Here is an 11,473-nt window from a genome sequence, read left to right on the forward strand (position 1 = left end):
AGGATTTTGGTGACTTGTCTTGGCATTGATGGACGGTTTCGGCAAATGGTTGAAGGTTTCTTCCTGTATTGGCTTAAGTTAGAACCATTTATCAATTAGGTTCACAATTATACTAGCACAAGTTTTAATGGTAACAACCATGAACTAGAGGTATGGGGTGTTACAGTCTACCCCCCTTTAAAAAAAATTGTCCTCAAAATTACCTATGATGTGTCGCCGAATAGGTGAGGGTACTTCTCCTTAACTTCTACTTCCCTTTCCCAGGTTACCTCTTCTTCTCTGTTATGAGACCATATGACCTTAACCAGTGGTATCATCTTTGTACGCAGGACTTGCTCCTTGTAGTCTAAGATGCGAATAGGTTCCTCAGTGTAGGAAGCATCATCTGTAAGTTTGACCTGCTTGCAGCTAACGATAGGTAACTTATCTGGCATGTACTTCTTCAACATGGATATGTGGAAGACGTTGTGGATGTTGACTAGTGAAATAGGCAGTGCTAGGCGGTATGCTACGGCTCCCACACGATCTAAGATCTCAAAAGGTCTGACAAAATGAGGCGCTGGCTTTCCCTTCTTCTTAAACCTCATCAAGCCTTTTATAGGAGAAACCTTTAGGAATACATGGTCACTTGTTGTAAATTCCAAATCACGACAAAAATTGTCTGTATAACTCTTCTATCTGCTCTCGGTGGTGCGCAGTCATTTTCGAATAACGTCGACCACCTGAGTAGTAACGTGGATGAGTTTAGGCCCTAACAAGCTCCTTTCTCCTACTTCTGCCCAGCACTGAGGAGCTCGGTAGGGACGACCATAAAGAGCTTCGTAAGGAGCCATGCCTATGTTGGATTGAAAGCTGTTATTGTAGGCGAACTCTGTAAGAGCAAAGTGATCGTCCCAGTTGCCCTTGAGGTCTAGAACACATGCCCTCAGCATGTCCTACAGAATCTGATTCACCCTCTCTATCTGCCCGTCTGTCTGAGGATGAAAGGCTTACTAAACTTGAGCTCCGTGCCTAGCTCTTCCTGCAATCTCTTCCAAAAAGTGGATGTAAATCCAGAGTCTCGCTCTGATATGATTTCTTAGGGAACCCCATAAGGTTGAACGACTTCCCGAATGTACAACCTTGCTAGATCATCGGTCAAATCTGTCGCACGAATAGGAAGGTAGAGAGCAGACTTCGTCATCCTATCCGCAATTACCCAAATTGAGTCATGCTTCCTCTGGGTCCTAGGAAGTCTGAATATGAAATCCATGGAGATGTTGTCCCATTTCTATTCTGCTAGTGGTAGAGGCTGGACGAGGCCTGCTAGTTTACAATGCTTGGCCTTTATCTTCTGACACACCATACATCTTGCCACAAAGCCCGCTATGTCCCTCGTCATATTGCTCCACCAATACTACCTCTTTACGTCGTTATACATCTTGGTACTACTCAGGTGTATGGCCAGTTTGGAATGATGTGCTTCTACCACCACTTCTCTCTTCAGGTCTGCGTTATTCAGTACACACACCCGTCCTTGATATCAGAGACCGTCATCACTTCTAATCCTCTAGTAGAGCATTTCTTCATTTTTACACCTTTTCTTCATCTTGTTAAGCCATTTGTCCTGGCCTTGAGCAAAGATTACTTGGTGGACTGAGGTTGGCTCTGCAGTTAAAATGGCCAGGTAAGCATCTGCCTCATCGAGTGTAAGCTAGATATCAAAGTCCTAGATGAACTCCATCATCTCCCACTCCTTAATCATCAAGGTGGCTACTAGCTCATGCTTCTTCTTTCAACTTAGAGCGTTAACCACGGAATTTTCCTTACCATGATGGTAGGATATGTCGAAGTGGAAGTCCTTGAGAGTCTCCATCCACCAACAGTGACGCATATTCAAATCCTTCTGTGTAAATATATATTTCAAGCTCTAGTGATCATAGCTGGAATTCCTCTCTGTAGAGGTAGTGTATCCATATCTTTAGGGCGAAGACCACTGCTGCTAATTTCAGGTCATGCGTCGGGTAATTCTCTTCATGCTTCTTCAATTGTCTTGAGGCATAAGTGATCACTCTGTCATTCTGCATCAGTACACATCCTAACACCATTTTTTATACATCGCTGTACTGTAACGCCCTGAAATTCGGGGGTTGAGCATAACTCAGCTCCCAAGTTCCAAAACATCACTTATGCAACATATTTAATGATGGATGTATGTTGTCTGTCTTAGTGCATAAAACATGGAATAGATTAAGCCAAAACACAGATATAATTCAGGGATAAGTGAATAAAGCAAGCGGAAGACTTATAGAAATATATGTGTACAAGTGCAAATCCCTGAAGTACATACATAAACCAAGTCGTAATGTAAGTGTTGCTATCAAAATTTCAAGTTATAAATTACATCATTTAATTTCCCAAAAATAATCCCAGAATCCTGCGCATCAGAACAAGCTCACTAGAACCCGTCTGAAAATTGCATATAAGAGAAAGCAGCCTCATCATCATCCATCTCCCGCTCTGCCTCAGAAGTCGCATCTACATCTGCAACATCAGAACCTAAGACAGAGTCTAGTGGGTGTTTAACACCGCCCCAGAACGTGGGAGTGAGTGATCAACTCAGTGGAACAATAAGACACTGGTTAACATGTTATCAGTTCAATCAAGCAGTAATGATAAAGCAGAATAAGTAAACATGTCCTAAGTACTCTTGTTAATGCAAGGATGTATGCAAAATGATGCGTGCCCTCACGCGTACACCCTCAGCATCTTCATCTTATGTTACACATGACACCACCTCAAAGTGCGCCACATCTACAAAGCACATGCAAATGTGGCGCATGAACATGATTACCAAGTTGTTATTAGTCCTTTTCATACAACAGGATTGGGAAGTTAAAGTACCTTCTTCATATCACCATCCAAATAGTGATCCATTCTAGGGTCGTCAATCCTAGGCATCTCATACGATCATATGGTTTGAGGTCGTAGCAAAGGGCTCGTCACCAATCAGTGCACGTCTATCATACCTTTGTTATTACACCAAGGCTCGTCACCTCAATGCAGTATCCAAGAATGCTCGAGGTCACTACAAAGGGCTCATCACCAATCAATATAGGCCGACAGCACGAATATAGTGTCCCATACCACCATAATCGGCTCACGAGTTTAGTTGCTCACTGGTCACTACGGGGAGGCTCATCACCCCAGCGTAGGCCGACAGGTTGACCACGGTGTCCCATACCACCATGTCCGGCTCATGAGTCTTTGCGGATCAAGGTACCATGGTTAATAGGATTTCACTGGTAAGTTCGGTACCCTAGATTCAAGCAGTAGCGTCCATACATGGTGAACACATATCGGATAATCGGGTTGCTTGACGAACTCGACTAGCACGAGCGCACGTTGGGTTGAGCGACATAGAGTGCGCAAACACTCCGCGTGGCCAAACCACTGCCGACAACTCTAATACGACTCGGTTCGTCTAATCCCGTCCTTTGTGGCGAAAGCAATCTCAGCCACAATCTTAAGGCAGACTACCGATTTTCTGGATTAATCATAGTCCCGCACATATTACACTACAATAGATATTCATAACTGCAATTCAGAGTAGTAATGGAATAACAACTCAAATCATGTAGAACGCAAGCCTTTGAAGAATATCAACTTAACATAAATGAAAGCATAAGCAAGACTTGAATTTAAATAACAAGGAATGTAACTGACATGGAGGAAATCATACACATCAATAGGAGTGTTGAGAATCACTTCTCAACACCCACAAATAGTGTAATAAGTTACACTTTAGATCATTCAGGCATTTCTACAAACACTTAGAATACATAGTTCAACATACATGACGTATGTTGAAATACACACATTTGGACAAATCCCTTTACCAAGGAGTTGTTGTACATACATCTAGCATACATACACGACAAATAATCATGGCAAACACAAGTGCATATTTTATACGCATACGGTACTTTATACATACACGTAGAATACACAAATCTCAATATAACACATGCATATCAGGAATGCAACATAAACACAACATTTAGCATGTGAAATCTCATCTATAACAAGAATAAATCATTAACTGGCATTGAAAGCCTTGAAAACCATAACCTATACACTTAAAGTCCGCACTTTAAGCCAGAAAAGAACACCGAACTAATTTCAGACAAGTTGTCTTCGTCAATGGCGATAGAATACCCTAAAGCAAGAATAGAAATGAGATACAACGACACCAAGACTAATCTAAGCTCTAACACAGATTAGGGTTAGGTTAACTTACCCAAAGATGAACTCAGAATCGTCAGAATAACGATTCAAAGTGAAGGTTTAAGGATGAAGAAGAACTGGAAAGAATCTAAGATGATTCACCAACTTCTCTCTCACTATCTCTCTCTTTTCCACTCTCTTTCTAAGCTAGGGTTAGAGAAAATTCGTATGGAAAAGAGAGCTAGGGTTTAAGGACTATAAATAGGCCTCAAATTGATGAAAATAACCCCAGGGACAAGGTATACTCAGGTTATAACCAAAGCAAGCCTCTCTCGATCCAACGAAGCACTTCTAGTGGGCCAAATACCACGAAAGGTCGGACTTAAGCTCACTGACCATGGATCTTGGTCAGGCTGAGTTTTCGTACCGACCGGCTCTTCAGATCAGCCATGGCGGACCACACACAATTCAACGGTCACAGAATCTCGATCAGGTCCACAAGCACAAGGATATGCCTGGGCCACCTTCCCTGATCAGGGGGTGAAATTGGGTCAGAATCCAATGGTCAGATTGCTTAAAATCATCGCACAAGCGACACGACTCAGATTTCATAAAAGCTTAATAAATTTCCAACCGTTCTCACACTCTTCACTCCCAACTCAAACAAATCGACCCAAAACATCACATGGACTTGATTTTCGAGGTGATGCTCAAGTCCAACCAAGTGACCACAACAGCCTAAGATCATCGCTATCGGACTTTCGACGCGCGGTCCAGGTCCGATCCAGAACTTCTAAAAATTCCCCAGAACAACTGGATTTAGCGATGGATCCCAGATTTCAGAGTAACATAGCGCTAACTAATCTACACGTTTTAAGTCATGCAGATCGAATTTAAAGTGATTGATGCAAATTTCACAAGCAATCGAGTATAGCGCTAATTACCCCAAAAAACAACTACTTAGGGAAAGATTAGCACAAAATTTCCAGGGTCATTACATGTACACTATGAATTTCTCTCCTTCCTGCAGAAGAGTGAGTACTAGCGCTGATATTAGTCTCATCTTTAGCTCCTAGAAGGCTGCTTCTGTGTTCTCATCCCACGTCAATCGGGTGTTCTTCTTTGTAAATTGGGTGAATGGTCGTGCAATCCTTGAGAATTCCTTGATGAAGCACCTGTAGTATCTTGCCATGCCAAGGAAACTTCGAACCTCAGTGACAGTGGTGGGTTGTTCCCACTTAAATACTGCCTCCACCTTGGCGGGATCAACTGCGATGCCTTTAGCTTTCACTACGTGCCCTAGAAACTTTAATTCCTCTTCCCAAAACTCGCATTTGGTCAACTTAGCATACAACTGATTCTCCCGTAAGGTACTCAGGACCATGCACAAGTGTTGTTCATGCTCCTCTTGGCTTTTAGAATAGACCAAGATATCATCGATAAACACGATCACAGACCCATCTAGGTACGATATGAGCATTTAGTTCATCAGGTCCATAAATACTACTGGAGCATTGGTGAGGCCAAAGGACATTACCAAGAACTCGTAATGCCTATAGGGAGTCCTAAATGTCATCTTAGGGATATCCTCATCCCTGATTCTCAACTGATGGTATCCTAATCACAGGTCGATCTTGGAGAAGTATCTGGCACCCTTGAGCGAATCAAACAAGTCGTCGATGTGTGGCAGAGGGTACTTGTTCTTTATTGTCACTTCGTTCAGCCTCCTGTAGTCTATAAAAAGATGCATCGACCTATCCTTTTTCTTTACGAAGAGGACTGGTGCTCCCCAAGGGGAGATGCAAGGGCAAATGAACCCTTGAGTTAGCAGTTCATCTATCTGTCTTCTTAGCTCTTCCATCTCACAAGGGGGTATGCGAAACGGGGGCAATGATATAAGAGCGGTCCCCAGTTTGAGATCTATGCAGAAATCTATTGCTCGATTAAGGGGCAACCTTAGTATCTCTTAAAATACTTTGGGAAAATCCTGCATTATTGGCATTAAGCTGATGATGGCCTCAACTGGCTTTAGTTCACCTAGAGCTTGTAAGCTCTCGAATGCATCTTTCCCACCTTTCCCTTTCAACGTAAAGGAGGCCTCTCTAGGAATGGATATGGTAACCATCTTATTGCGACAATTCATGATTGCTCGAACTAGCAAAAACCAATCCGTCTTGAGGATGACATCAAATTGTCTTACATGCATAACGATCAGGTCCACAGCTACTTCATGATTTATGAGGGTTAGGAGACATGCTTTACATAGGAGCTGCTACTACTAGGGGGCATGCATTCGAGTTGTATTCAATTCTAACTTTATCGCAATAATAGAGTCCATGATAGAGAAAGTTGCGCTGGAATCGAACAAGATGAGTACAAGAGTACCATTGATGTGTGTTGTACCGTGTATTGATTGGGGTGGATCCTCCTCGACCTTTGTAGTAACGACTACGTACATGCAGGCAGAGGGAATCCTCTGTTGTGCTGGAGGTCCTGATCTAGGCAGCTGAGGTCTAGGTGCTACTCTGGCTACTTCTTAGTTCGGTTGGGGTGATTCGCTAGTGGTGAGACACCCTTGTCTGCTATCCTCTTGTAATAATACCAGATAGTGTGGTAATCCCTCTTGCAGTATTCGCAATGCTTCCTTAGGGGCACGAACGGGGTGCCTGCAGGTAGGATCCTAAACCTCCTCTTAGGCATCTACAGGATGGGAGGTGCCTACCTTGGCCTTCCCGAGACGTCCCTAGCTGGGGTACGTGTTCTCATGGTGCACTCGAAATCCTTCTCAACCCTCATTGCTTTATCCACCATTTTCGAAAAGTCTTCGAAGTCCCATGCACATAGCCGCGATTGGATCCCCAGTTTGTGCCTTTCCTTGAACTTCTACAGTTTGTACTCTGTATCTTCTAGGGCCTTGGGTATGAATCAGGAGAGTTCATTGAACTACGTTTCATACTAGGCAACAGTCATGTTGCCCTATTCTAGCTTTAAAAATTGGGCTATATATAAGTGTCATAGTTTAAAGCCCTTTGTGTTGTCAAATTTGTGGTGCCAAAGACACTGTTATGAAGCTTGCATCTGTGAAGAACAATGCTCTACTTAAGATCAACTTAGGTTGACAAGCATTACTCACAAGTCAAGAATCTCAAGAAACTTTCAAGTTCAATCTCAAGATCTCAAAAAGCTCTCAAGTTTAAACGACATCAAGACTTCAAGCTCCATTACTTTCAAAGGTCACTTGCCTCTAAAATTTCAATGTCCTTACTTCACTATTGAGGTATGACTAACCTTAGGTTGACCTTTAGAGTAGGCCATTTTGGATACATAATTCATATGTTTTATATAAGTGAGTTTGGTATGTTCTAAGACTAGTCCTAAACTTTGCTCGACTAGTCCTAGCACTGCTTCGACCTGTCTAAACATTTCCTAGATCAGTCGTAAGTTTTCTACAAAAATCAAAAATTTTCTGTTAGGCTTCGACTAGTCCTAGGGACTATTCGACCAGTCGTAGGAACAGTGTCGACTGCATCTTCGACCAGTCGTAGACCTACGACTCAAAGAACAGTGTTAAAATTTGGCCACCTACGACCAGTCGAAGGGATGTTACGACCAGTCAAAGGAGACCTATGACCAGTCGTGAAACTGCCAAATCTTATCGCGCCCGAATTTTCAAATATCTATTGGTTCTATGACCAGTCGTTGAGCTCCTTAGACCAGTCGAAGACATGATTTGTTCACTTATAAATAGAGCATGAATCTCAGAATAAATTAAGCAATTCAAGTTAATTTAATTCGGTCTTCTGAGAGATAAGTCGGTGCTCCATTTAAGCTAAGTGTGCATATTTAATATTCTCTTTCTTTAGCTTTGTTAATTGATTTTGTTTCTTGCATTCCAATCTAATCTGAAAAGAGGAATTGCTGTTTTCCTTTTTCTGAAATCAAAATCAATTAGAGCTAGCCCTTTTGTTTTAATTTAAAATCTATTAGAACCTAGAACCATTATAAAGTGAGTATTGGACATTGAACTTTGACATTCAAATCTCTACTCCGACTTGGTTCTTCTGGGCTGCTACAACAAAGGCGAAAATCAAGTATTTTACAATTTGTGTAATTTACATTGTTTGGTTTTATTTGAGGTTAAGCCAGAAAAATCTCAAAGTTGTTGGTTATCTGAGGAGAGCCAGAAAACTCAGAAGTGAGGGTTTTTTTAATTGTGTAAGCCCTTTGAAAAAGACACAATTGTGAAGGCTTTGGGTGAACTTGTGAAAACCTATTTGATAGTGAACGCTAATATCCCCTGTGTGAGGATATTAGGAGTGGAGTAGCATTCTGTGTGGCTGTTGTTTAACAGTTGGTGAATACACAGGTGAACTACTATAATTCTTTGTGTTGTGGATGTGTGATTTATATTTCCTATCTTTTATCATTCAGAATTGTGGAATGTTTGTGTGAATGTGAATGTTGTAAATTTTACATTTCAAGCACAATGGGGAATGTTGTAATAATTTAGATTTACATTTCAGCATTATATTTTTGCTATCTCGTTATTACCTTGAGCTTCAGTTTCTCTATTTGTTCTAGAAATAAGGTTGTCCTACCATAAACTTTGGTTTTTGGTGTAAGGTTGTCCTTAGAACAATTTTTGTTTCTACTTCTCTATTTTAGGTTGCTTTCCATTCCTATTCTGTGATTGGTGTATAGTGCTATCTATTCTTTGTTTCATATTCTGTAGTATTTAAATTTAATTTGGCATGGTCCTATTCACCCCCCTCCTAGGACATATAGCTTGGCCATTTCACTATCTTTTCGTTTCTACATGATCAGGGAAAATATTTCTCCAGGAACTTCATCCTAAATCCTTCCCATGTCCATGAATACACAGGTGGGATGCCTCGTTACACGCTCTGCCACCAATTCTCTACCTCTCCATCCAAGAGGTACATAGCCAAGTTTACCATCTAGGCGTCTGAACACTCCAGCGGTTTCATCATCTTGGTGACCCTAGCCAGCCAGTGCTCCACTTGCACCGGGTCGGGTGCCCTTTCAAATGTAGGGGGCTAGAGTCTCTAGAACATTTCAAATATGTCCATGCCCAGGACATCTCCATCCCGTGACATCCTCCCACAGTTCCTATCCCTTAGGGTCTCATTACAAGAGCATGCGTAGCCTGTTGCTGCTGCATGAATGTAGCCTACTACTGCTGTATGGCTGTCATCATCTGCCCAAAGGTCACGAATGCTACTGTTCCGGCCTATGCATCCATGAAAGCTTCGTCTGAAGGCATCCCTAACTAAACGAAATGCAAAGGCATGCCCGATGGAATAGCCTCATGAGGTGGAGAATCCCCTCTGGCCTCAAACTCCATGTTTAGGTTTACGACTCCAAGGGGAGTCCTGGCATGTACACGGGGCTCCTCTCGTACAGGCGCTCTACCGGTGGGAGGGATGGTATATCGATTGTGTGAGCTCATTGTGATCACAGTATAGGAGGTATATCTTCCTATGAGGCCAGAATTTCACAATTTTAACTTTAGCTGAGGGTTCTCCCAAGGTAACAGGGAAATGCGATAATAATCTAACAATGGGTGAAATAATGTAGAAGTAAGGGATCCGTTAGCAAGTTTCTCGCCTGTAACTAAAATAATAACTCTTACACCACATGACATCTTATTTTCATATCTCAGGATGCCTATTTGAAGTTACTACGTTTGGCAATCATTCATGCGGACTCCTGGGGGCCCTAAGTATATTGTTTCTATGTTCTTTCATCCTAACCAATCTTAGGGGAATTTTCCTAACTTTTTGTTCCATCTAAGTCTTAACATATTGATTCCTCCTAAATTTTGTACTAGATATTGATCCCATAGCCTGGCTATCTCAAACTCCGCTCTGACACCAACTTGTAATGCCATAGTTTTCAAAACTTGAGTGTAGAACTCATTCCCTAAAAACCTGAGTGTTAATTAATCAGATAATTGACAATATTTCAAAATCAGAGTACAATAGCATAAACCAAGCGTAGATAATATCACGTAACCAAATATCCAGATTTTGGTCCACTCAGTTGGGGACCTTAAATACAAAATTCATAAGTTTCAAATATGTCAAGACAAACTAAAGACAAAGAAATGCTACAACTACTAATTGAATCCATAGTATCCCTCATCCATTCCTGTTGCCACGACCCCGGGAGCTACATCGTAGTCACCCCTGTCTAAACTTGCATCTTTCTGTATGGTTGAACATGTGATGGATAAGTGGCCAACTTAGTGTGAACTCCCCTCAAGATTACACACCCCCGCCTTACACAAGTATAGTTTAAAAGTATAACAAAGCATACGAAATAAACAAAATGTAATCTTATTTAATACATCGATATATGAATGCACATCCACTGGGGATGCTCATCCAGTTGGCTTTTGGGCAAAACCCTTGCATGTGGTCGGGGACCAGTGAAAGTACATAGTACATGCATAGTGTCAAACTCACCGAAAGTGGTTCGATAGTCGATGGTTTGGGAGATAGCGAAACGATACCATGACTAAGGGCATGTGCTATAGCATCCGGAATTAGCCACCTGTCATCGCCCATATGTTATGAATGTATGATTAGCCCAACTGTTATTATTCCATTTGTAATCATCCTGCTTGATAAAACTTGAGGTCACTACGGGGGGTTTGTCACCCAGTGTAGGCCGACAGCTCAGGTATAATGTCCTAATCCAACCATCCCTGACCCATAAGTTTACCACCTTATGATGTTTAATAGAACCCATCAACAAGTGGCCCATCAATTTCAATACAGGGGAAAGTTTTACCACCACATGGTTGAATGGGAATGAACTGTTGAAGCCGCAAGGGTAAATGCCAAAACCTAGGTTAAAGGTAAATCAGTGCGATAAAGGATGTACATTATAAATACTAAATCGAGATGGTAGCGAAATGTTAAATCATGACGGTAAATAGTTCATCCCAAGACCATGTAGATGAGAACAACCTATGGATGGTAAACCCCATTAATAATTCACTGCCAAAGTAACCTCTAAGTTGACGGTCTATTCTTAACATAACCTATCTTGTTACACCCTAAGTGTCAACTCTCATACATAGGTGGACATTCTCCTATTTAATGTAGAGATTTTGATTCCATGAGCGTCTTGCAAGCAAATCAATGATATGTGGAGGTGCGTGAATACAACATAGGAGTTATATGTTATTAATAGATTTTGAACTATCATAAAGTACTATGAAATTAAAGCATAAACTAAC

General features: G+C 41.6%; 1 protein-coding gene across 1 annotated transcript; it reads right to left on the minus strand.

The window, feature by feature from the left end:
* Nucleotides 1-203: 203 nt before the first annotated feature.
* Nucleotides 204-932, minus strand: LOC131247069 (uncharacterized). The gene is made up of 2 exons (XM_058247513.1): nucleotides 774-932; nucleotides 204-608 (listed from the first exon to the last, which is right to left on the minus strand). Exons 1-2 carry the CDS (start codon nucleotides 930-932, stop codon nucleotides 204-206), a joined length of 564 nt encoding a protein of 187 aa, XP_058103496.1.
* Between the last annotated feature and the right edge of the window lie 10,541 nt (nucleotides 933-11,473).

This window comes from Magnolia sinica, chromosome 5, assembly GCF_029962835.1.
Source record: "Magnolia sinica isolate HGM2019 chromosome 5, MsV1, whole genome shotgun sequence".
NCBI lineage: Eukaryota > Viridiplantae > Streptophyta > Magnoliopsida > Magnoliales > Magnoliaceae > Magnolia > Magnolia sinica.

What these genes read in the sequence shown, in the direction of transcription:
- LOC131247069 (XM_058247513.1), bottom strand. Translation starts at nt 932, where the DNA reads ATGCTGAGGGCATGTGTTCTAGACCTCAAGGGCAACTGGGACGATCAC. An exon ending in CTCCTCAGTGCTGGGCAGAA is followed by an intron (nt 609 to 773) that starts GTAGGAGAAAGG and finishes GTATTCCTAAAG; the next exon opens with GTTTCTCCTATAAAAGGCTT.